This window comes from Pseudorasbora parva, chromosome 3, assembly GCF_024679245.1.
Source record: "Pseudorasbora parva isolate DD20220531a chromosome 3, ASM2467924v1, whole genome shotgun sequence".
In the NCBI taxonomy this organism is placed as follows: domain Eukaryota; kingdom Metazoa; phylum Chordata; class Actinopteri; order Cypriniformes; family Gobionidae; genus Pseudorasbora; species Pseudorasbora parva.
In genome coordinates, this window is record NC_090174.1 from 1,033,580 (window position 1) to 1,059,283 (window position 25,704).

At 40.8% G+C, this 25,704-nt stretch overlaps 1 protein-coding gene across 1 annotated transcript; it reads right to left on the reverse strand.

Annotated features, from left to right (window-relative positions):
• Nucleotides 1–252: 252 nt before the first annotated feature.
• On the reverse strand, nt 253–25,644 carry sapcd2 (suppressor APC domain containing 2). The gene is made up of 8 exons (XM_067439867.1): nt 25,012–25,644; nt 18,536–18,645; nt 14,782–14,928; nt 9,452–9,553; nt 9,104–9,202; nt 634–774; nt 472–492; nt 253–289 (listed from the first exon to the last, which is right to left on the reverse strand). Exons 1-6 carry the CDS (start codon nt 25,589–25,591, stop codon nt 646–648), a joined length of 1,167 nt encoding a protein of 388 aa, XP_067295968.1. The 5' UTR covers nt 25,592–25,644; the 3' UTR covers nt 253–289; nt 472–492; nt 634–645.
• Nucleotides 25,645–25,704: the final 60 nt, after the last annotated feature.

Genomic DNA, 25,704 nt, shown 5'->3' on the forward strand with positions numbered 1-25,704 from the left:
CTGGAAAACATGTAAACTGCCTCAGATGAGCGTGTGATTGGGCCGGCTGGTCTCAGGTGATGAAGATGATGGTCAGATGAAGGTCCGCCTGGTCTCAGGTGATAAAGATGATGATGAGGATGGTCAGATGAAGGTCCGGCTGGTCTCAGGAGATGATGATGAGGATGGTCAGATGGTCCAGCTGGTGTCAGGTGATGATGATGGTCAGATGAAGGTCCAGCTGGTCTCAGATGATGATGATGGTCAGATGAAGGTCCGCCTGGTCTCAGGTGATGAAGATGATGATGAGGATGGTCAGATGAAGGTCCGCCTGGTCTCAGGAGATGATGATGAGGATGGTCAGATGGTCCAGCTGGTGTCAGGTGATGATGATGATGATGATGGTCAGATGAAGGTCCAGCTGGTCTCAGATGATGATGATGGTCAGATGAAGGTCCGGCTGGTCTCAGGAGATGATGATGAGGATGGTCAGATGGTCCAGCTGGTGTCAGGTGATGATGATGATGATGATGGTCAGATGAAGGTCCAGCTGGTCTCAGATGATGATGATGGTCAGATGAAGGTCCGGCTGGTCTCAGGAGATGATGATGAGGATGGTCAGATGGTCCAGCTGGTGTCAGGTGATGATGATGATGATGATGATGGTCAGATGAAGGTGGAGTCGAGCGCGCTGCTGTCGTGAGTGCTCCGAGCGCGAGCTTCAAATAGCTGCTTGATTAGCGCAGATTTCTCCTGCTCCAGCTGAGTGATGCGCTCGCTCTTCTCTGTCACTTCCTGTACGGGAGAGAGGAAGACAAACCAGGACCTTCAGAATCATAACATTTCATTTCATACCCTGAGAAAACTAAATTAACTGGAGTAAAACGGCAGGAGATAGTGTTGCTTAAACTTCTTGTTAACTGATACCAAAATTATGACTTCGATACGATACCAGACTAAAATATCGATATATCGATACTAAATCGATACCACAGTAAGAAAAAAAAAAAAAAAAGATAAGATGCTTAATATGACAACAGAACTTGTTATTATTCATTGTTATTTTTTACTAAAAATTAATGTGGCCAGCATGTTCCTTAGGGTTGGGCATCATTTTGATTTGGAACAATTATTGATCAATTACTATTAAAATTATCTCAAAAATGTTTGCTATCTTAATGTATTTTTTACAATGGGGTAATTGTGTTGCAATAGCTTACACACAGCACAAGGAAGCTTGATTTCGAATGGCAAATTGAATTTAAAAAGACGACTAAACAGTAATAAAATAAGAACAAATAAACAGATTACAAACAATAGCACAAATAAATACAATAGAATAGAAGATACAAATTAAATAGACAGCTTTATTTTTTCAGGTAGGTCTAACATTCAAATAAGAAACTGAATAAAAAAAGTGCATAGTAATTACATTTAAAACAACATTGGATAATGTTCTTTGTAAAAAATTCAATAGCATACAGATAATAATAAGGTAAAAAGAAGCAAATGTTTGCACTTGTATCATGTCAAAGGCGGCTTTATTACGGCAGGATGTGTGTGTGCGCTTCAGATGTGGCTACTGACTGTAGTCTTTAGTCTAAATAGTTCCTCTACTGACTGTAGTCTTTAGTCTAAATAGTTCCTCTACTGACTGTAGTCTTTAGTCTAAATAGCTCCTCTACTGGCTGTAGTCTTTAGTCTAAATAGTTCCTCTACTGACTGTAGTCTTTAGTCTAAATAGCTCCTCTACCGGCTGTAGTCTTTAGTCTAAATAGCTCCTCTACTGACTGTAGTCTTTAGCCTAAATAGCTCCTCTACTGACTGTAGTCTTTAGTCTAAATAGCTCCTCTACTGACTGTAGTCTTTAGTCTAAATAGCTCCTCTACTGACTGTAGTCTTTAGTCTAAATAGCTCCTCTACTGACTGTAGTCTTTAGTCTAAATAGCTCCTCTACTGACTGTAGTCTTTAGTCTTAATAGCTCCTCTACTGACTGTAGTCTTTAGTCTAAATAGCTCCTCTACTGACTGTAGTCTTTAGTCTAAATAGTTCCTCTACTGACTGTAGTCTTTAGTCTAAATAGCTCCTCTACTGGCTGTAGTCTTTAGTCTAAATAGCTCCTCTACTGGCTGTAGTCTTTAGTCTAAATAGCTCCTCTACTGGCTGTAGTCTTTAGTCTAAATAGCTCCTCTACTGGCTGTAGTCTTTAGTCTAAATAGCTCCTCTACTGGCTGTAGTCTTTAGTCTAAATAGCTCCTCTACCGACTGTAGTCTTTAGTCTAAATAGCTCCTCTACTGGCTGTAGTCTTTAGTCTAAATAGCTCCTCTACTGACTGTAGTCTTTAGTCTAAATAGCTCCTCTACTGGCTGTAGTCTTTAGTCTAAATAGCTCCTCTACTGACTGTAGTCTTTAGTCTAAATAGCTCCTCTACTGACTGTAGTCTTTAGTCTAAATAGCTCCTCTACCGACTGTAGTCTTTAGTCTAAATAGCTCCTCTACTGGCTGTAGTCTTTAGTCTAAATAGCTCCTCTACTGACTGTAGTCTTTAGTCTAAATAGCTCCTCTACTGACTGTAGTCTAGTCTAAATAGCTCCTCTACTGGCTGTAGTCTTTAGTCTAAATAGCTCCTCTACTGGCTGTAGTCTTTAGTCTAAATAGCTCCTCTACTGGCTGTAGTCTTTAGTCTAAATAGCTCCTCTACTGGCTGTAGTCTTTAGTCTAAATAGCTCCTCTACTGGCTGTAGTCTTTAGTCTAAATAGCTCCTCTACTGACTGTAGTCTTTAGTCTAAATAGCTCCTCTACTGACTGTAGTCTTTAGCCTAAATAGCTCCTCTACTGACTGTAGTCTTTAGCCTAAATAGCTCCTCTACTGACTGTAGTCTTTAGCCTAAATGGCTCCTCTACTGACTGTAGTCTTTAGTCTAAATGGCTCCTCTACTGGCTGTAGTCTTTAGTCTAAATGGCTCCTCTACTGACTGTAGTCTTTAGTCTAAATAGCTCCTCTACTGGCTGTAGTCTTTAGTCTAAATAGCTCCTCTACTGGCTGTAGTCTTTAGTCTAAATAGCTCCTCTACTGGCTGTAGTCTTTAGTCTAAATAGCTCCTCTACTGACTGTAGTCTTTAGTCTAAATAGCTCCTCTACTGACTGTAGTCTTTAGTCTAAATAGCTCCTCTACTGACTGTAGTCTTTAGTCTAAATAGCTCCTCTACTGACTGTAGTCTTTAGTCTAAATAGCTCCTCTACTGACTGTAGTCTTTAGCCTAAATAGCTCCTCTACTGACTGTAGTCTTTAGCCTAAATAGCTCCTCTACTGACTGTAGTCTTTAGCCTAAATGGCTCCTCTACTGACTGTAGTCTTTAGTCTAAATGGCTCCTCTACTGGCTGTAGTCTTTAGTCTAAATAGCTCCTCTACTGACTGTAGTCTTTAGTCTAAATAGCTCCTCTACTGGCTGTAGTCTTTAGTCTAAATAGCTCCTCTACTGACTGTAGTCTTTAGTCTAAATAGCTCCTCTACTGACTGTAGTCTTTAGTCTAAATAGCTCCTCTACTGGCTGTAGTCTTTAGTCTAAATAGCTCCTCTACTGGCTGTAGTCTTTAGTCTAAATAGCTCCTCTACTGACTGTAGTCTTTAGTCTAAATAGCTCCTCTACTGGCTGTAGTCTTTAGCCTAAATAGCTCCTCTACTGGCTGTAGTCTTTAGTCTAAATAGCTCCTCTACTGACTGTAGTCTTTAGTCTAAATAGCTCCTCTACTGGCTGTAGTCTTTAGTCTAAATAGCTCCTCTACTGGCTGTAGTCTTTAGTCTAAATAGCTCCTCTACTGGCTGTAGTCTTTAGTCTAAATAGCTCCTCTACTGGCTGTAGTCTTTAGTCTAAATAGCTCCTCTACTGACTGTAGTCTTTAGTCTAAATAGCTCCTCTACTGACTGTAGTCTTTAGTCTAAATAGCTCCTCTACTGACTGTAGTCTTTAGTCTAAATAGCTCCTCTACCGGCTGTAGTCTTTAGTCTAAATAGCTCCTCTACCGACTGTAGTCTTTAGTCTAAATAGCTCCTCTACTGGCTGTAGTCTTTAGTCTAAATAGCTCCTCTACTGGCTGTAGTCTTTAGTCTAAATAGCTCCTCTACTGGCTGTGGTCTTTAGTCTAAATAGCTCCTCTACTGGCTGTAGTCTTTAGTCTAAATAGCTCCTCTACTGGCTGTAGTCTTTAGTCTAAATAGCTCCTCTACTGGCTGTAGTCTTTAGCCTAAATAGCTCCTCTACTGGCTGTAGTCTTTAGTCTAAATAGCTCCTCTACTGGCTGTAGTCTTTAGTCTAAATAGCTCCTCTACTGGCTGTAGTCTTTAGTCTAAATAGCTCCTCTACTGGCTGTAGTCTTTAGTCTAAATAGCTCCTCTACTGGCTGTAGTCTTTAGTCTAAATAGCTCCTCTACTGACTGTAGTCTTTAGTCTAAATAGCTCCTCTACTGACTGTAGTCTATAGTCTAAATAGCTCCTCTACTGGCTGTAGTCTTTAGCCTAAATAGCTCCTCTACTGGCTGTAGTCTTTAGTCTAAATAGCTCCTCTACTGGCTGTGGTCTTTAGTCTAAATAGCTCCTCTACTGGTTGTGGTCTTTAGTCTAAATAGCTCCTCTACTGGCTGTAGTCTTTAGTCTAAATAGCTCCTCTACTGGCTGTAGTCTTTAGTCTAAATAGCTCCTCTACTGGCTGTAGTCTTTAGCCTAAATAGCTCCTCTACTGACTGTAGTCTTTAGTCTAAATAGCTCCTCTACTGGCTGTAGTCTTTAGTCTAAATAGCTCCTCTACTGGCTGTAGTCTTTAGTCTAAATAGCTCCTCTACTGGCTGTAGTCTTTAGTCTAAATAGCTCCTCTACTGACTGTAGTCTTTAGCCTAAATAGCTCCTCTACTGGCTGTAGTCTTTAGTCTAAATAGCTCCTCTACTGGCTGTGGTCTTTAGTCTAAATAGCTCCTCTACTGGCTGTGGTCTTTAGTCTAAATAGCTCCTCTACTGGCTGTAGTCTTTAGTCTAAATAGCTCCTCTACTGGCTGTAGTCTTTAGTCTAAATAGCTCCTCTACTGGCTGTAGTCTTTAGTCTAAATAGCTCCTCTACTGGCTGTAGTCTTTAGTCTAAATAGCTCCTCTACTGGCTGTAGTCTTTAGTCTAAATAGCTCCTCTACTGGCTGTAGTCTTTAGTCTAAATAGCTCCTCTACTGGCTGTAGTCTTTAGTCTAAATAGCTCCTCTACTGACTCTAAATAGCTCCTCTACTGACTGTAGTCTATAGTCTAAATAGCTCCTCTACTGGCTGTAGTCTTTAGCCTAAATAGCTCCTCTACTGGCTGTAGTCTTTAGTCTAAATAGCTCCTCTACTGGCTGTGGTCTTTAGTCTAAATAGCTCCTCTACTGGTTGTGGTCTTTAGTCTAAATAGCTCCTCTACTGGCTGTAGTCTTTAGTCTAAATAGCTCCTCTACTGGCTGTAGTCTTTAGTCTAAATAGCTCCTCTACTGGCTGTAGTCTTTAGCCTAAATAGCTCCTCTACTGACTGTAGTCTTTAGTCTAAATAGCTCCTCTACTGGCTGTAGTCTTTAGTCTAAATAGCTCCTCTACTGGCTGTAGTCTTTAGTCTAAATAGCTCCTCTACTGGCTGTAGCCTTTAGTCTAAATAGCTCCTCTACTGACTGTAGTCTTTAGTCTAAATAGCTCCTCTACTGACTGTAGTCTTTAGTCTAAATAGCTCCTCTACTGACTGTAGTCTTTAGTCTAAATAGCTCCTCTACTGACTGTAGTCTTTAGTCTAAATAGCTCCTCTACTGGCTGTAGTCTTTAGTCTAAATAGCTCCTCTACTGACTGTAGTCTTTAGTCTAAATAGCTCCTCTACTGACTGTAGTCTTTAGTCTAAATAGCTCCTCTACTGACTGTAGTCTTTAGTCTAAATAGCTCCTCTACTGACTGTAGTCTTTAGTCTAAATAGCTCCTCTACGGACTGTAGTCTTTAGTCTAAATAGCTCCTCTACTGACTGTAGTCTTTAGTCTAAATAGCTCCTCTACTGACTGTAGTCTTTAGCCTAAATAGCTCCTCTACTGACTGTAGTCTTTAGCCTAAATAGCTCCTCTACTGACTGTAGTCTTTAGTCTAAATGGCTCCTCTACTGGCTGTAGTCTTTAGTCTAAATAGCTCCTCTACTGGCTGTAGTCTTTAGTCTAAATAGCTCCTCTACTGACTGTAGTCTTTAGTCTAAATAGCTCCTCTACTGGCTGTAGTCTTTAGTCTAAATAGCTCCTCTACTGACTGTAGTCTTTAGTCTAAATAGCTCCTCTACTGACTGTAGTCTTTAGTCTAAATAGCTCCTCTACTGACTGTAGTCTTTAGTCTAAATAGCTCCTCTACTGACTGTAGTCTTTAGTCTAAATAGCTCCTCTACTGGCTGTAGTCTTTAGTCTAAATAGCTCCTCTACTGACTGTAGTCTTTAGTCTAAATAGCTCCTCTACTGACTGTAGTCTTTAGTGTAAATAGCTCCTCTACTGGCTGTAGTCTTTAGTCTAAATAGCTCCTCTACTGACTGTAGTCTTTAGTCTAAATAGCTCCTCTACTGACTGTAGTCTTTAGTCTAAATAGCTCCTCTACTGACTGTAGTCTTTAGTCTAAATAGCTCCTCTACTGACTGTAGTCTTTAGTCTAAATAGCTCCTCTACTGGCTGTAGTCTTTAGTCTAAATAGCTCCTCTACTGACTGTAGTCTTTAGTCTAAATAGCTCCTCTACTGACTGTAGTCTTTAGCCTAAATAGCTCCTCTACTGATTGTAGTCTTTAGTCTAAATAGCTCCTCTACTGGCTGTAGTCTTTAGTCTAAATAGCTCCTCTACTGACTGTAGTCTTTAGTCTAAATAGCTCCTCTACTGACTGTAGTCTTTAGTCTAAATAGCTCCTCTACCGGCTGTAGTCTTTAGTCTAAATAGCTCCTCTACTGACTGTAGTCTTTAGTCTAAATAGCTCCTCTACTGGCTGTAGTCTTTAGTCTAAATAGCTCCTCTACTGGCTGTAGTCTTTAGTCTAAATAGCTCCTCTACTGACTGTAGTCTTTAGTCTAAATAGCTCCTCTACTGGCTGTAGTCTTTAGTCTAAATAGCTCCTCTACTGACTGTAGTCTTTAGTCTAAATAGCTCCTCTACCGGCTGTAGTCTTTAGTCTAAATAGCTCCTCTACTGACTGTAGTCTTTAGTCTAAATAGCTCCTCTACTGGCTGTAGTCTTTAGTCTAAATAGCTCCTCTACTGACTGTAGTCTTTAGTCTAAATAGCTCCTCTACTGGCTGTAGTCTTTAGTCTAAATAGCTCCTCTACTGGCTGTAGTCTTTAGTCTAAATAGCTCCTCTACTGACTGTAGTCTTTAGTCTAAATAGCTCCTCTACTGGCTGTAGTCTTTAGTCTAAATAGCTCCTCTACTGACTGTAGTCTTTAGTCTAAATAGCTCCTCTACTGACTGTAGTCTTTAGTCTAAATAGCTCCTCTACTGACTGTAGTCTTTAGCCTAAATAGCTCCTCTACTGACTGTAGTCTTTAGTCTAAATAGCTCCTCTACTGGCTGTAGTCTTTAGTCTAAATAGCTCCTCTACTGACTGTAGTCTTTAGTCTAAATAGCTCCTCTACTGGCTGTAGTCTTTAGTCTAAATAGCTCCTCTACTGGCTGTAGTCTTTAGTCTAAATAGCTCCTCTACTGGCTGTAGTCTTTAGTCTAAATAGCTCCTCTACTGGCTGTAGTCTTTAGTCTAAATAGCTCCTCTACTGACTGTAGTCTTTAGTCTAAATAGCTCCTCTACCGGCTGTAGTCTTTAGTCTAAATAGCTCCTCTACTGGCTGTAGTCTTTAGTCTAAATAGCTCCTCTACTGGCTGTAGTCTTTAGTCTAAATAGCTCCTCTACTGGCTGTAGTCTTTAGTCTAAATAGCTCCTCTACTGACTGTAGTCTTTAGTCTAAATAGCTCCTCTACTGGCTGTAGTCTTTAGTCTAAATAGCTCCTCTACTGGCTGTAGTCTTTAGTCTAAATAGCTCCTCTACTGGCTGTAGTCTTTAGTCTAAATAGCTCCTCTACCGGCTGTAGTCTTTAGTCTAAATAGCTCCTCTACCGGCTGTAGTCTTTAGTCTAAATAGCTCCTCTACTGGCTGTAGTCTTTAGTCTAAATAGCTCCTCTACTGGCTGTAGTCTTTAGTCTAAATAGCTCCTCTACTGACTGTAGTCTTTAGTCTAAATAGCTCCTCTACCGGCTGTAGTCTTTAGTCTAAATAGCTCCTCTACTGGCTGTAGTCTTTAGTCTAAATAGCTCCTCTACTGGCTGTAGTCTTTAGTCTAAATAGCTCCTCTACTGGCTGTAGTCTTTAGTCTAAATAGCTCCTCTACTGACTGTAGTCTTTAGTCTAAATAGCTCCTCTACTGGCTGTAGTCTTTAGTCTAAATAGCTCCTCTACTGGCTGTAGTCTTTAGTCTAAATAGCTCCTCTACTGGCTGTAGTCTTTAGTCTAAATAGCTCCTCTACCGGCTGTAGTCTTTAGTCTAAATAGCTCCTCTACTGACTGTAGTCTTTAGTCTAAATAGCTCCTCTACTGACTGTAGTCTTTAGTCTAAATAGCTCCTCTACTGGCTGTAGTCTTTAGTCTAAATAGCTCCTCTACTGGCTGTAGTCTTTAGTCTAAATAGCTCCTCTACAGGCTGTATTCTTTAGTCTAAATAGTATGAGCCGTAAATCTCCCGCTGACTCGCTTTATTAACATCACATTAGGAATACTCTGAGTCAGGACATTATTATTTTTGACACTACAAGGAAATAATCCGGTTTATTAATAAAGTCATGTAAACGCGGTTTACTTGCGCTGTCGTTTGCATGTAAACGGGGAAGACTGGTTATTTCTGTATTTATCAGCTTACTGGTGGGCATGTAAACGCGCCTAATGACCTCGATTACGGTGCTTTTGGGAATAAAGTGTCTCTCCAGAACAGGAATGAGGAACTATTCTACACAAAAAGGGTCAAACATTCAGTTTTAAAGACCAATATAAACATGAAAGCCCTTTAAAACATCATAGCAAGCACTTTCTTCTGATATCTGAGTGTGACCTCTGACCTGTGTGAGGAGGCGGTTGTGCTCCTTCAGTGTGTGAATGGCCTGAGGAGGAGCGGAGCTGGATGAGCCGGACGACAGCGAGCCGGAAGATGGAAACGTCTGGAAAAGAGCAGAACACACACACACACACACACACACACACACACTCAAAAACTGGTGGCTGAGAGAGAACTATCAGGGATATCTCAGAGGAGGAGCAGAACACACACACACACACACACACACACACACACACACCGGTGGCTGAGAGAGAACTATCAGGAATATCTCAGAGGAAGAGCAGAACGCACACACACACACACACACACACACACACACACACACCGGCGGATGATTTTGGGTTTGTACCTTCCCAGAACAGGAGAGTAGGTCCCCGAGGCAGCGCGTGACTTCCTGGAGTTTAGGCAGAAGAACATCCAACCGGCTTTGACAAGATTCAGCCAAAAACTCCTGAAGGAACACAATAGGGCGTCAGAAAATAGCTTTTTGATTAAGACTTAGGCCTGCACGATAGTCAATTAATCGCACGATTAAAAAAAATGAGCTCGAAGAATTTTCCAGCTGCGATAATTGCTATAATGAAATACTCACAGCTGGGTGAGGAGACTCATGGAGAGGAAAAGGAGACTTTTCGAATAGTTTTTAAAAAACGAATTTCAAAGGTGAAAATTAATAATCGAATAAACAAAAGCTGAAAACACCCCTGCCGCAGTAGTAGAGGCGTGGCTGTCTGCGTGAGCGCGCATGCACACTGCAAAAAAAAAAATCTTACTTAGTATTTTTGTCTTGTTTCTAGTCAAAATATCTAAAAATTCTTACATTAAGAAAAAAATACTTGACAAGCAAAAGTAATTGTCTTGTTTTGGGAAAAATAACTCAAAATGAAGAGAGTTTTTGCTTAAAATAAGATCAATAATCTGCCAATGGGGTGAGGAAAATAATCTTAATTCAAACAGAAAACAAGATTATTTTTCTCACCCCATTGGCAGATTATTTATCTTATTTTAAGCAAAAACTCTCTTCATTTTGAGTTATTTTTCCCAAAACAAGACAATTACTTTTGCTTGTCAAGTAAATACTTCTTGTTTTATTTTATTTTTTGATGTTTGGACTAGAAACAAGACAAAAATACTAAGAAAAGCATTTTTTGCAATGGGGGTTCAGGGACAGGTCAGAGGTCACAGGAGTCGCTGCTGAAAGTTGACGCGTCTTGCAGTGAAGATGGCAGAAAGTGCAGAGAGAAAGCGATTTTAAGTCCCCAAAATCTAAAAAGCCATGTCTGGAAGGACATTGGATTTTGGTCAGTAGGAGGTAAAATTGTAGAGCCGCGAGATAAAGTTATATGCAAGAAAGAGAAACATTACTGAAGTGTAGGCTACTGTACTGACTGAAGAGATATCGCCTGAATAAAGGATAAATGCACTGCTTCCACTGGTGTGATTATTCACCGTTTCATGTCAAGGAAAAGTGCCACGTTGAGGAGCGCTCAATATGCTGTAAAACTTAAATTAATATTAATAATATTTGTTTCAATCACTGAATGAAGCCTGCTATTTTTTGGGACAGGAGTCACGAGTTTCGCCTTAAATTGCTTGCACAAAACTCTTGATCGGCACTCAAAGTTTGTTCATTTAAACCGTTATCCGCAGAGCGAGAGAGAGAGAGAGAGAAAAAGAGAGAGAGAAAAAGAGAGAGAGAGAGAGAGAGAGAGAGCGCGCGAGCGAGAGAGAGAGAGAGAGAGAGAGAGAGAGAGAGAGAGAGAGAAAAAGAGAGAGAGAGAGAGAGAGAGAGAGAAAAAGAGAGAGAGAGAGAGAGAGAGAAAAAGAGAGAGAGAGAGAGAGAGAGAGAGAGAGAGAGAGAGAGAGAAAAAGAGAGAGAGAGAGAGAGAGAGAGAGAGAGAGAGAGAGAGAGGTCTGCGGTCTTGGCCATTAGTTAATTTACTTGTTTTTGTGTAAGTAATACGTTGTCAAATATGTATAAAAAGTAGTTATGTCTCTTTGTATTAATTTGTTCTGTTATTGACGTAATGCAGGTCATCCCTTACGAAAGGAAAATATATTTACCAATTTATTTTCTTGAAATATATGTTAATATATGGAATAATATATTGATGGTATTATAAAATATATTATATATTCATGCAATATATTGCAAAATATACAAATGATTGCCGCTTTCAATATATTGGAAAAAATAAATATTAAATCCCATATTTGTGAATATATTGCATGATATTTTCAAATATATTGCAATATATTTTTGTTTCGTTAGGGATTGACAAAATGCGCGCCCAGATGTTCGAATATTCCTGTTTGTTTTAGAGGGAATATTCGAACGTCATTTTTGAGCAATTTTGACAGCCCTAACGCAAAGTGCTATGAAAGTAAAAAACACACAGACATACGAATCCATTTTAAAGAGGGGGTGAAACACTCAGTTTCAGTCAATCTCATGTCAATCTTGAGTACCTATAGAGTAGTATTGCATCCTTCATATCTCCAAAAAGTCTTTAGTTTTATTATATTTATAAAAGAAATATGGGCTGTACCGAGTCTTTCCGGAAAAAAACGAGCGGCTGGAGGCGTATGGTGTGGGCGGAGCTAAAGAATGACGAGGTGTATCGTGTGGGCGGAGCTAAAGAATGACGAGGCGTATCGTGTGGGCGGAGCTAAAGAATGACGAGCGCACCCAAAGCGGTGACGTCCTCAAGCGTGGAGAAGCCCATCGCTATCTCAGCTAATACAGATAATGATCCAGAATCAGATCCGGAGGCTGAAATAAACTGAACAGGAGAAGCAGCAGCAGCAGGACGTCCGTCTCTGTGGTATGGACTGTATTTAGTGGCCTGTCAACATTTGTGTGTGTTTACTCGCAGTTTATGAGGACATGATTCGGTTTATGGACTATTGTATGCGACTAAACCTTAGCAGTAGCAAGCAGAACGGTTTTGCACGTCAGACTAGTGTAACGTTATACAGAGAACAGCAATGGAGTCCGTTAGCGCATTTGACTGACGAAGCACGCGATCGTGTCGTTTACTGATGTTTACTCACGCGACGATAGCCGACAGCACAGACATCTGAAGCAGTTTAACTTCCAAAGCAGGACCGAACCTTTATCGCTGGGGCCGCTCCGTCAGAAACACACTTCTTTGGTATGATTTGGTGAAGTCCTGACAGCAGTGACCGTGCAAATCCACTTTGAGACGCGACTGAAGCGATGTTGTGAAGCTTCCCGTCATTTCTGCGTTCAAATCGGTTCAGATGCAGCGCTGCCTTCCCAGAATCAGTGTTAATTTTGACAGCAAATTCAGATTTAGTCTTAGTCTTAGTCTTTTGAATAACACACCATTTAGTTTTAGTCCCATTTTAGTCATCTGAAATCTTTTAGTCTTAGTCTAGTTTTAGTCTTAGTCTCACGGGTCGGTTTGTATAACGTTTAAGGTTCACGGTTTCAGTACGGTTCGGTATTTGCTATGTTCACAGAATAAAGGACTATTAAAAATAAAGAAAATAAGAACAAATAACTTAAATACAAGCAGTAGCACAAATAAATTCTATTGAGCAAAGATACTGATAAAATGAACAATTCATTTCCTGTTTTTCAGGTAGGTATAATGTTTGTTTTAGGTAGAGAATTAGAATAAATAATCCAATGTAAAATAACTACATATTTAACTGTTTAAATGAAAGATTAATCCTTATTAAACTTACACAAGCTATTCAATCAAGAGCAGTGAGTCCTCATATTTTCTTTGACATTAAAGGTTGCTGCCCCTTTAAGACAGGGGTATGCGTCGTTTTTCTCGACTGTATAAAGTCCTCTTAAGGCATATTCAGACTATGTCTGCTTGGATACTTAACAAGATGGACATGTTGACATACTTTTTGTATGAGTTTGTCCGTTCAAGCGCAAGACTTGAAAGATAACTGAATATTTGCGCGCTGTGGGACGCGTGCGCGCTCTCGGATGACAGATCTTCACACAGCGCGTGCGCGCTCTCATTCGCGTCTTCTGGCGGGTGAGGACGGCGAAATGACTGGACAAACGGCAGCACTCATGCATTGAACACAGTTTACAAAGAGAAACTGTTTTGCCAGTTTTTCTTTTATTATCGCTGTTGTAGTGTAGCCTATCACTGAGGAGCCAGCACGTGTCTCCATCGACAGAAACATACATAAAGCATTATTTTCAAGTTACAACCCATATCAAAGATGCGTCATCATCAGATGTGAGATGAACCGCGGTGCAAGTGCGTTTTACACGGCACGTTTTCTTTAGCTTGTATTTTATTCCAAGTTTAGCAGCTAGCGGAACACGGTGGTTTATCTGATAAAATAAACTTGGCCTGCGTGCTTTGGCATGTATTTCTGGATGAGTCGTCTGTAAATGTCTCTTCAAGTTGGTGGTGTTTTTCCCAGCGATTCATATGTGAAATGTGACCAGATGTCAATTCTTCGTTTTCGTCCTGCCTCTGACATTTCTGTTCTGTCTTTTCTGTGTAACTGCTGCTGCTGCGTTTGTTTAGCTGTTGCGCGTGCATTTGCCGCGGCTTTTTTAAATGGCTCGGCTGCTTCTGCATAGATCAACCTACCCTCAAAGATTCGCTCTGATTGGATTTCTGCCCAACACGGCCCACAAAAAGAGTACTTATGATTGGATCTCTTCATTTCCTCTCTCGCTCTAGTGACGCGCGCGCACCCTTCCGGGAGAAGAGCCCGTACGGCCCATACAAGGACCTTCCGCTCTATTAACGTCAAGCCGACCCATACTCGAAAAAAACTCTCCGACACTTGTGAGAAACCGGAAGGAGTATTTTTGACAGAGAAATACTCCATCAAACGTCCAACATTAGTTTTTGAAACTTTGTCTGTGTTTAGGATGGGAATCCGAGTCTTTAACAGTGTAGAGCTCAGTGTGCATGAAACAGCATTTCACCGCCCCTTTAAACCCTGAGGCTCGTGGAGACACACTGATGTCTGAAGACACGAAACGATCGCTTTCTGCCAGAAACACAACAGTATTTGTGTTATTTTATACCTCATATCAGACGAATCTCATCTAGTGTTCCCAACGCCATTACTTCCGCAGAAGAAGGTCGAAATACCGGCGTGATCATAGATATATTTACACAGATGCCTCTCCCGTGCCTGTGCAGCTTGTCGAATGAGGTAAGTATATCTATGATCGCTCCGCTATTTTGACCTTCTGCGGAAGTAATGGCGATGGGAACACTAGATGAGATTGGCCTGATATGAGGTATAAAATAACACAAATACTGTTGTGTTTCTGGCAGAAAGCGATCGTTTCGTGTCTTCAGACATCAGTGTGTCTCCACGAGCCTCAGGGTTTAATATGGACCCGTATGTCTGTGTGTTTTTACTCTCATAGAAACACACCCCATTGAGGTTTTGGTCTATACAACTAATTTTGACCCTCATGACGACTGTGAGGGGGTGAATTTTTTTTATAACTCATTCGTTTAACATCATATAAAGCCTTAAAGTTCTGCAAAATTAAGGGCGTGGTTACTTTGATTGACAGGTGGATTGCCGTTTGTCTGCTGTCTGTTAGTCACCTAAGCTCCGCCCACATTCCGCCATTTTCTGTTATCTGGGAGTGACACGCAATGACTCGCTCACAAGATGGTTAAATCAGAGACAGAAAGATGGACGTACGGTGGAGTGGCGGCTCTGTCCAATTTGTCTCTGTGTCTCAGTGATGTTGTGGATCTGGGTCTGGTACCAGTCTCTGGCTCGCTCCAAAAGATCCAGTCCGGCCATCAGAGAGTCCTTCTCCTGCTCCAGCTCCTTCATCTGCTTCAGCTGACACACACACACACACACACACACACACACACACACACACAAGTACACTGATTAATGCTGCCTTTAGCTTCCAAGTTACACTGCAAAACAAGCTCTTCTTATTTAGTATTTTTTTCTTGTTTCAAATATCTAAATATTCTTAAATCAAGATGCATTTTTCTGATTGGGACGGAAACAAGAAATTAGATTATTTTTCTCACCCCATTGGCAGATCATTTTGCCTGTTTTAAGCAAAAACTCTCTTCATTTAGATTTTATTTTCAACAAAACATAAAATATCATCTTATGTCGTTTTTACTAATCTAGTAAATGCATCTTGATATAAGAACAATACACTAGACTAGAAACAATACAAAATTACTGAGTAAGAAGAGCATAAATTGCACATGAACGCCCTCCCATTTGAAAATTTGAATGCGATGAGCCCGTAATCACGACTTTAGAAGTGGAAATTATCAATTTTCCAACAGCAGGTGAAGGCTTTTTAATTTTTTTTTTTACTGGAGTAAAGTTAGAAGCCATTTACATAAAATACAAATATACCGCCTTTTACTTAACGATTGATTGGGCCAGACTAACTTACGGAAATCACTGAGTTATTCACTGTGGCTTTAGCGGTTACAGGTTCGAATCCGCCTTTTGCCGCACCCTTTTCCCATCACATATCAGATCGGAAAGGCATTTATTTTGAATAAAAATTTAGAAAATATTAGTAAAGTGGAAATAAAGCGTCTAACGTGTTTAATAATAAGTGTTTCTCAGTTAGGGGTCGGTAAACAGACATGTGCTGAATTAGAGACGATAAAAGTGATAGGGTCCAATATCATTGGTCGTAAAAAGTGGGCGGGTCTTGTCCCACACACACACACACAGACACACACACACAATGGTTCTGACGCCCGTGAACTGAGCTGTGCATACTCGAGCTTTAAGACCTTAGTAGAAGTTTTAAAAAGGGTGAAAAAACTTTAGGAAACTCTTGAACATTTTTAATTTAGAGCATTTTGCTGAATATCGATCACTAAATCAAGCTTTCGTTTTAGAGCGATGAACTGCCGTCTCAACTGTTTTTGAGTGAAACAGAGGGAATAAAGGGAGGGGTGAGGCTTTGTGCCATGTGTGTGTGTGTGTGTGTGTGTGTGTGTGTGTGTGTGTGTGTGTGTGTGTGTGTGTGTGTGTGTGTGTGTGTGTGTGTGTGTGTGTGTGTGTGGAGGGCCGGCGACAGGGAAAATCCTCTTTGTATAGAGACGGAGAGCACACCACAGTTACAACAGAAACATCTGAATGCCACAGAAGGGACACACACTGCAAAACAAGCTCTTCTTATTTAGTATTTTGTTCTTGTTTCCAGTCCAAATATCTAAAAATTCTTAATTTAAGATGCTTTTACTAGATCAGTAAAATGACATAAGATATTTTTTTCTTGTTTTATGTGGCGGCGGAATCTAAATGAAGAGAGTTTTTGCTTAAAACAGGCAAAATGATCTGCCAATGGGGTGAGAAAAATAATCTTATTTCTGTTCAGAAACAAAAAACAAGATTTCAATCAGAAATAAGATTTTATTTTGAACAAAACATGAAATAATATGTTGTTTTACTTATCTAGTAAATGCATTTTGATTTAAGAATTGTTAGACTAGAAACAAAATAAAGTTACTAAGTAAGAAGAGCATGTTTTTGCATTAACACGGCCCTGTTCAAATACTAAAACATGAGGAAAGATTAGCAGAAAAGATGATTCAAGAAGAAGTCAAGAAGAAGCAGAGTAAAGTGTAAAAGAAAGAAAAAGCTTCAGAAACATGCCAGTCTTCACCCGTGTCTGTCCCACTCACCCAGAGGAAAAAGTGCAAGGCTTTGCTGGAGAATAGGCCGCTGCTCAGAGGGATAAAAATTGTGGTGTAAGTGGTCCAAACCGCAGCCCAATTTAGGCCCCGGGGCCCGAGCCGACTGAGCACCATGAGGAGGAGACCAGAAAAACAGACAGAGTGTGAATGAGAACGAGGGAGGAGAGAAAGCAGAGAGAAAAGCAGAGGAGAGGAGGGGCTTCAGATGACCAACATCTGCAGAGTCGACGCTTTCACAGACTATACACTGCAAAAAATGCTCTTCTTACTCAGTAATTGTGTCTTGTTTCTAGTCTAAATATCGAATTATTCTTAAATCAAGATGCTTTTACTAGATCAGTAAAATGATGTAAGATATTTGTTCTTGTTTTCTGGGGAAAAATATCAAAATGAAGTGAGTTTTGAGAGAAATAATCTTATTTCTGATTGAAATCTTGTTTCTTGTTTCCGAACAGAAATAAGATTATTTTTCTCACCCCATTGGCAGATCATTTTGCCTGTTTTAAGCAAAAACTCAGGAAATATTTTACTTCAGAAAACAAGCAAAAAACTTGTAATTTTACTGATCTAGTAAAAGCATCGTAAATTAAGAATATTTAGATATCCAGAGCTGGAAACAAGAAAAATATACTAAATAAGAAGAGCATTTTTTGCGGCCTAGGGTTACTGTGTGTGTGTGTGTGTGTGTGTGTGTGTGTGTGTGTGCATGTTTTGTGACATATGAGGACACAAATGTGTATAATGCCATGGGTATGACACAGGTATTACAGGAGAGGGTGAAATATGAGGACATTACCCATGGCCCCACTTTACAAAAGGCTTATAAATCACACAGGAGGAGTTTTTATGAGAAAGTACAAATGCAGAATGTTTCCTGTGATGGGTAGGTTTAGGGGCAGTGTGTGTGTGTGTGTGTGTGTGTGTTGTGTGTGTGTGTGTGTGTGTGTGATGGGTAGGTTTAGGGGCAGTGTGTGTGTGTGTGTGTGTGTGTGTGTGTGTTTGTGTGATGGGTAGGTTTAGGGGCAGTGTGTGTGTGTGTGTGTGTGTGTGTGTGTGTGTGTGTGTGTGTTTGTGTGATGGGTAGGTTTAGGGGCAGTGTGTGTGTGTGTGTGTGTGTGTGTGTGTGTGTGTGTGTGTGTGTGTGTGTGTGTGTGTGTGTGTGTGTGTGATGGGTAGGTTTAGGGGCAGTGTGTGTGTGTGTGTGTGTGTGTGTGTGTGTTTGTGTGATGGGTAGGTTTAGGGGCAGTGTGTGTGTGTGTGTGTGTGTGTGTGTGTGTGTGTGTGTTTGTGTGATGGGTAGGTTTAGGGGCAGTGTGTGTTGTGTGTGTGTGTGTGTGTGTGTGTGTGTGTGTGTGTGTGTGTGTGAGGGGTAGGTTTAGGGGCAGTGTGTGTGTGAGGGGTAGGTTTAGGGGCAGTGTGTGTGTGATGGGTAGGTTTAGGGGCAGTGTGTGTGTGATGGGTAGGTTTAGGGGCAGTGTGTGTGTGATGGGTAGGTTTAGGGGCAGTGTGTGTGTGTGTGTGTGATGGGTAGGTTTAGGGGCAGTGTAAGGGGATAGAAAATACAGTTTGTACAGTATAAAAACCTTTACGCCTATGGAATGTCCCCATATGTCACAAAAACAAACGTGTGTGTGTGTGTGTGTGTGTGTGTGTCACCCACCACCGAAGACTATTTCTGACCCATGAAAAACCCTGTAATATAGAATAAAAGTAAATAAAGCTAAATGTGTACAAACGTTATAAAAGCAGATCTTCTTTACCATTCCATAATCGACTCCGTTAGTGATGGTGTGGCGGCGCTGCGGCCCTCGGCGCCTCGTGAAGCCCGTCGCGGATTCACTCTGTGAGCGAGGCAGAGCAAGGCTTTCCACTGAGGACACACACACACACACACACATCAGCAACTTCAGTCTTACAAGGACAACTATAGAGTTAGAAATACAGAATAATAGACCCTCAGTTCAGTTAAAGGGTTAGTTCAGCCAAAAATGAGATGTCTGTCATTAACTCCTCTCCCTAATGTCGCTCCACACCCGTAAGACCTCCGTTCATCTTCACACACAGTTTAAGATATTTTATATTTAGTCCGAGAGCGTATGCAAGTGTATGCACACTATACTGTCCATGTCCAGAAAGGGCATAAAAACATCATCACAGTAGTCCATATGAGACATCAGTGGGTTAATTAGAGTCTCTTGAAGCATCCAAAATACATTTGGGTCCAAAAATAACAAAAACTACGACTTTATTCAGCATTGGCTTCTCTTCCGGGTTTGTTTTTTTAAACCTCAAATAAAGATTCAAACGCTTATGAATCAGTGAATTGATTCATGATTCGGATCGCATGTCAAACTGCTGAAATCATGAGACATTGGCGATCCGAATCATGAATCAATACATTCATAACCGTTTGAATCTTTATTTGAGGTTTAAAAAAACAAACCCAGAAGAGAAGACAATGCTGAATAAAGACGTATTTTTTGTTATTTTTGGACCAAAATGTATTTTGGATGCCAAATTCTGACTCTACCATCTGAATGTCTCAACAGAAATCGAGACTCATCAGACCAGTCTCCAGTCTGTCCAATTTTGGTGAGCTTGTGCAAATTGTCGCCTCTTTTTCCTATTTGTAGTGGAGATGAGTGGTCCCCGGTGGGGTCTTCTGCTGTTGTAGCTCATCCGCCTCAAGGTTGTGTGTGTTGTGGCTTCACAAATGCTTTGCTGCATACCTCGGTTGTAACGAGTGGTTATTTCAGTCAAAGTTGCTCTTCTATAATTGCATTAATGAGAAATTGAACAGGTGTTCCTAATAATCCTTTAGGTGAGTGTATTTACCTGACTGTTGATAAATTGTTACACTTTGATTCTGACTTGTTCTGGACTTGGTCAGATGTTAAATCAGTTATTCTGTCAGTTATTGTTAGGTCAGTTATTGTTTGGTCAGTTATTGTTAGGTCAGTTATCGTTAGGGTTAGGTCAGTTATTGTTTGGTCAGTTATTGTTAGGTCAGTTATCGTTAGGGTTAGGTCAGTTATTGTTAGGTCAGTTATTGTTAGGTCAGTTATCATTAGGGTTAGGTCAGTTATTGTTAGGTCAGTTATTGTTTGGTCAGTTATTGTTAGGGTTTGGTCAGTTATTGTTAGGGTTAGGTCAGTTATTGTTAGGGTTTGGTCAGTTATTGTTAGGGTTTGGTCAGTTGTTGTTAGGGTTAGGTCAGTTATTGTTAGGGTTTGGTCAGTTATTGCTAGGTCAGTTATTGTTTGGTCAGTTATTGTTAGGTCAGTTATCGTTAGGGTTAGGTCAGTTATTGTTAGGTCAGTTATTGTTTGGTCAGTTATTGTTAGGTCAGTTATTGTTTGGTCAGTTATTGTTAGGGTTAGGTCAGTTATTGTTTGGTCAGTTATTGTTAGGGTTAGGTCAGTTATTGTTAGGGTTAGGTCAGTTATTGTTTGGTCAGTTATTGTTAGGTCAGTTATTGTTAGGGTTAGGTCAGTTATTGTTAGGGTTTGGTCAGTTATTGTTAGGGTTAGGTCAGTTATTGTTTGGTCAGTTATTGTTAGGGTTAGGTCAGTTATAAGGTCAGTTATTGTTAGGGTTAGGTCAGTTATTGTTAGGTCAGTTATCGTTAGGGTTAGGTCAGTTATCGTTAGGGTTAGGTCAGTTATTGTTTGGTCAGTTATTGTTAGGGTTAGGTCAGTTATTGTTAGGGTTTGGTCAGTTATCGTTAGGGTTAGGTCAGTTATTGTTAGGTCAGTTATTGTTAGGTCAGTTATCATTAGGGTTAGGTCAGTTATTGTTAGGTCAGTTATTGTTTGGTCAGTTATTGTTTGGTCAGTTATTGTTAGGGTTTGGTCAGTTATTGTTAGGTCAGTTATTGTTAGGGTTAGGTCAGTTATTGTTAGGTCAGTTATTGTTAGGGTTAGGTCAGTTATTGTTAGGGTTTGGTCAGTTATCGTTAGGGTTAGGTCAGTTATTGTTAGGTCAGTTATTGTTAGGTCAGTTATCATTAGGGTTAGGTCAGTTATTGTTAGGTCAGTTATTGTTTGGTCAGTTATTGTTTGGTCAGTTATTGTTAGGGTTTGGTCAGTTATTGTTAGGGTTAGGTCAGTTATTGTTAGGGTTTGGTCAGTTATTGTTAGGGTTTGGTCAGTTGTTGTTAGGGTTAGGTCAGTTATTGTTAGGGTTTGGTCAGTTATTGCTAGGTCAGTTATTGTTTGGTCAGTTATTGTTAGGTCAGTTATCGTTAGGGTTAGGTCAGTTATTGTTAGGTCAGTTATCGTTAGGGTTAGGTCAGTTATTGTTAGGTCAGTTATTGTTTGGTCAGTTATTGTTAGGGTTAGGTCAGTTATTGTTTGGTCAGTTATTGTTAGGGTTAGGTCAGTTATTGTTAGGGTTAGGTCAGTTATTGTTAGGTCAGTTATTGTTAGGGTTAGGTCAGTTATTGTTAGGGTTTGGTCAGTTATTGTTAGGGTTTGGTCAGTTATTGTTAGGGTTAGGTCAGTTATTGTTTGATCAGTTATTGTTTGGTCAGTTATTGTTAGGGTTAGGTCAGTTATTGTTAGGGTTTGGTCAGTTATTGCTAGGGTTTGGTCAGTTATTGTTTGATCAGTTATTGTTAGGGTTAGGTCAGTTATTGTTTGGTCAGTTATTGTTAGGTCAGTTATTGTTAGGGTTTGGTCAGTTATTGTTTGGTCAGTTATTGTTAGGGTTAGGCCAGTTATTGTTAGGTCAGTTATTGTTAGGGTTAGGTCAGTTATTGTTAGGTCACTTATTGTTAGGGTTAGGTCAGTTATTGTTTGGTCAGTTATCGTTAGGGTTCGGTCAGTTATTAGGTCGGTTATTGTTAGGTCAGTTATTGTTAGTGTTAGGTCAGTTATTGTTAGGGTTAGGTCAGTTATTGTTTGGTCAGTTATTGTTAGGGTTAGGTCAGTTATAAGGTCAGTTATTGTTAGGGTTAGGTCAGTTATTGTTAGGTCAGTTATCGTTAGGGTTAGGTCAGTTATCGTTAGGGTTAGGTCAGTTATTGTTAGGTCAGTTATTGTTAGTGTTAGGTCAGGTATTGTTAGGGTTAGGTCAGTTATTGTTTGGTCAGTTATTGTTAGGGTTAGGTCAGTTATTGTTAGTGTTAGGTCAGTTATTGTTAGGGTTAGGTCAGTTATTGTTTGGTCAGTTATTGTTAGGGTTAGGTCAGTTATAAGGTCAGTTATTGTTAGGGTTAGGTCAGTTATTGTTAGGTCAGTTATCGTTAGGGTTAGGTCAGTTATTGTTAGGTCAGTTATTGTTAGGTCAGTTATTGTTAGGTCAGTTATTGTTAGGGTTAGGTCAGTTATTGTTAGGGTTAGGTCAGTTATTGTTTGGTCAGTTATTGTTAGGGTTAGGTCAGTTATAAGGTCAGTTATTGTTAGGGTTAGGTCAGTTATTGTTAGGTCAGTTATCGTTAGGGTTAGGTCAGTTATCGTTAGGGTTAGGTCAGTTATTGTTTGGTCAGTTATTGTTAGGTCAGTTATTAGGTCAGTTATTGTTAGGGCTGGGTCAGTTATTGTTTGCTCAGTTATTGTTAGGGTTAGGTCAGTTATTGTTTGGTCAGTTATCGTTAGGGTTCGGTCAGTTATTAGGTCAGTTATTGTTAGTGTTAGGTCAGTTATTGTTAGGGTTAGGTCAGTTATTAGGGTTAGGTCAGTTATTGTTTGGTCAGTTATTGTTTGGTCAGTTATCGTTAGGGTTCGGTCAGTTATTAGGTCGGTTATTGTTAGGTCAGTTATCGTTAGAGTTCGGTCAGTTATTAGGTCGGTTATTGTTAGGTCAGTTATTGTTAGTGTTTGGTCAGTTATTGTTAGGGTTAGGTCAGTTATAAGGTCAGTTATTGTTAGGGTTAGGTCAGTTATAAGGTCACTTATTGTTAGGGTTAGGTCAGTTATAAGGTCAGTTATTGTTAGGGTTAGGTCAGTTATTGTTAGGTCAGTTATCATTAGGGTTAGGTCAGTTATCGTTAGGGTTAGGTCAGTTATTGTTAGGTCAGTTATCGTTAGGGTTAGGTCAGTTATTGTTAGGGTTAGGTCAGTTATTGTTAGGGTTAGGTCAGTTATCGTTAGGGTTAGGTCAGTTATCGTTAGGGTTAGGTCAGTTATTGTTAGGGTTAGGTCAGTTATCGTTAGGGTTTGGTCAGTTATTGTTAGGGTTAGGTCAGTTATAAGGTCAGTTATTGTTAGGGTTAGGTCAGTTATTGTTAGGTCAGTTATCATTAGGGTTAGGTCAGTTATCGTTAGGGTTAGGTCAGTTATTGTTAGGGTTAGGTCAGTTATTGTTAGGGTTAGGTCAGTTATCGTTAGGATTAGGTCAGTTATAAGGTCAGTTATTGTTAGGGTTAGGTCAGTTATAAGGTCAGTTATTGTTAGGGTTAGGTCAGTTATTGTTAGGGTTAGGTCAGTTATTGTTACGTCAGTTATCGTTAGGGTTAGGTCAGTTATTGTTAGGGTTAGGTCAGTTATTGTTAGGGTTAGGTCAGTTATCGTTAGGGTTAGGTCAGTTATAAGGTCAGTTATTGTTAGGGTTAGGTCAGTTATAAGGTCAGTTATTGTTAGGGTTAGGTCAGTTATTGTTAGGGTTAGGTCAGTTATAAGGTCAGTTATCGTTAGGGTTAGGTCAGTTATCAATAGGGTTAGGTCAGTTATAAGGTCAGTTATTGTTAGGGTTAGGTCAGTTATAAGGTCAGTTATTGTTAGGGTTAGGTCAGTTATTGTTAGGGTTAGGTCAGTTATTGTTAGGTCAGTTATCGTTAGGGTTAGGTCAGTTATTGTTAGGGTTAGGTCAGTTATTGTTAGGGTTAGGTCAGTTAGGGGTGTGAGTTTGTTGAGTTAGTTGTGAGTTTCACTGAATCGGTCTTAACCCGTAACCATGAGCAAGAACGAGCTGCGACGTGAATCTTTGGGTTGGTTGATCATGCAGGAAAAACAGGTTTGGCCAGCTGTGGCAAGTGATGACTAGATCTGAAATGACTTATGCAAACGTTATTTAGTCGTATTTGTGGCTGTTTTAGTTGCGGGGTGTGTTAAGGTTAATCTGGTGAGCATGACACGGTTCACCCCTAAATCTTGCAGTCAGAACATGCTCTTTTTGTGAAGAAAAAGTAGATACTAGTGTGTAGCAGAAGAGTATGCAAGTTTCGGGACTACTTCGTCATTTATAACGGGCTCTGTTGCTTAGTTACGAGCATCCCATAACCGTTTTAAACTGACCTGTCAATCATCACACAGTTCAAATCCTCCACATTCAGATTAATCTCCTGCCGTATCGGAGACACACACACACACACACACACACACACACTCCCGCTCGTTGATCTGCTGTGTGTGTGTCTTTAATGCAGAGACTCTCCTCATGTGTTTGCAGTTTAAATATAATGATGCATTAAAAGTTAATGGCCAAACGTGTCATTACAAAAGTTCTCAATGCTGCTGCAGGTGAAATATAATGTGGACACCACTGAATAATGAATAAAAATCTTTTCGTCACTGAAGAGCGTGAGTGTGTGTGTGTGTGTGAGCGTGTGTGTGTGAGCGTGTGTGTGTGTGTGTGTGTGTGTGTGTGTGTAACTGTGAGAGAGAGAGCGTGTGTGTGAGCCTGTTTATGTGGTTTATGAGGACACAAATTTGTATAACTACATGGGTATTACACTGGTATTACACTATAAATGTGGTTTATGAGGACATATCAAATGTCCTCGTAATTCAAATGGCCTTAAAAACATACTAAATGATGATTTTTGAGAAAGTAAAAATGCAGAATGTTTCCTGTGATGGGTAGGTTTAAGGGCAGTGTGTGTGTGTGTGTGTGTGTGTGTGTGTGTGTGTGTGTGTGTGTGTGTGTGTGTGTGTGTGTGTGTGTGTGTGTGTGTGTGTGTGAGCTGTCAAATCTCCATCAGCCTTTTAATCCTTCACAATGACAGGAATGTTTGGCATGAGCGTTTAGTGCCGAACCCTCACATACAGCCAACAGATCACACACACACACACACTTTGTGTGATTTATAAGCCTTTTGTAAAGTGGGGCCATGGGTAATGTCCTCATATTTCACCCTCTCCTGTAATACCTGTGTCATACCCATGGCATTATACACATTTGTGTCCTCATATGTCACACACACACACCATCAGAAGCTTCTCGTTCAGCTCCGTGCACGGGAATTATTTACCATCATATGTATTTGTATGAAGTAGCCTAACCCTGACCATCTCACCTGTGTTTGGGCCGTCGATCGATCGGACGTGAAGCGCGTTTTGCTCGGTGTGGATCGGATCGGATCTGCCCGAACCCCCGGAGTAACGGGAAGAGTCGCTGTGTTTGTCCGGACACACGGAGTTCTCGCGTCGGTTCCGCCCGCGTGCGATGTTTGTTCCGTTACTCGGTCCGAGCGGCCGGACTCTACACTCCGCGCCGGTTCTCTGACGGGGGTTCGAGGCCCGCGGTTTGCTGCCGTTCTCGGGATTGAACATCGAGTATCGCAGTCCCGCGACGAACCGCTCGAAGCTCAGGCAGCCGTGGCGCGGCGCGACCCGCCTCAGACTCTCCATGACGCCCGCCGGCAAATCCCGCGCCTCCGCGCCGCGCCACCGGCTCTCGATCTCCGACAGGTGAACGTAACCCCGTCTTCCGTCGTCCAAGATATCGAATAAAGTTCGCAAACTTTGAAGGAAAGCCTTCGGGAGCCCGTGTGTGCTGAGCTCCATGTCCGCGGAGTTATAGACCGGACCGGGACCGGCTCTCCTGACCCCGGTAACGGACAGCCCGTTCCCTGTGCTATCGGCGATCAAGGCCATCGCGTTTTTCTTTACTTTTCCTCTCTCTCTCTCTCTCTCTCTCTCTCTCTCTCTCTCTCTCTCTCTCTGTCTCACACATACACACACACACACCGAATCCGGCGCTCCGCCCA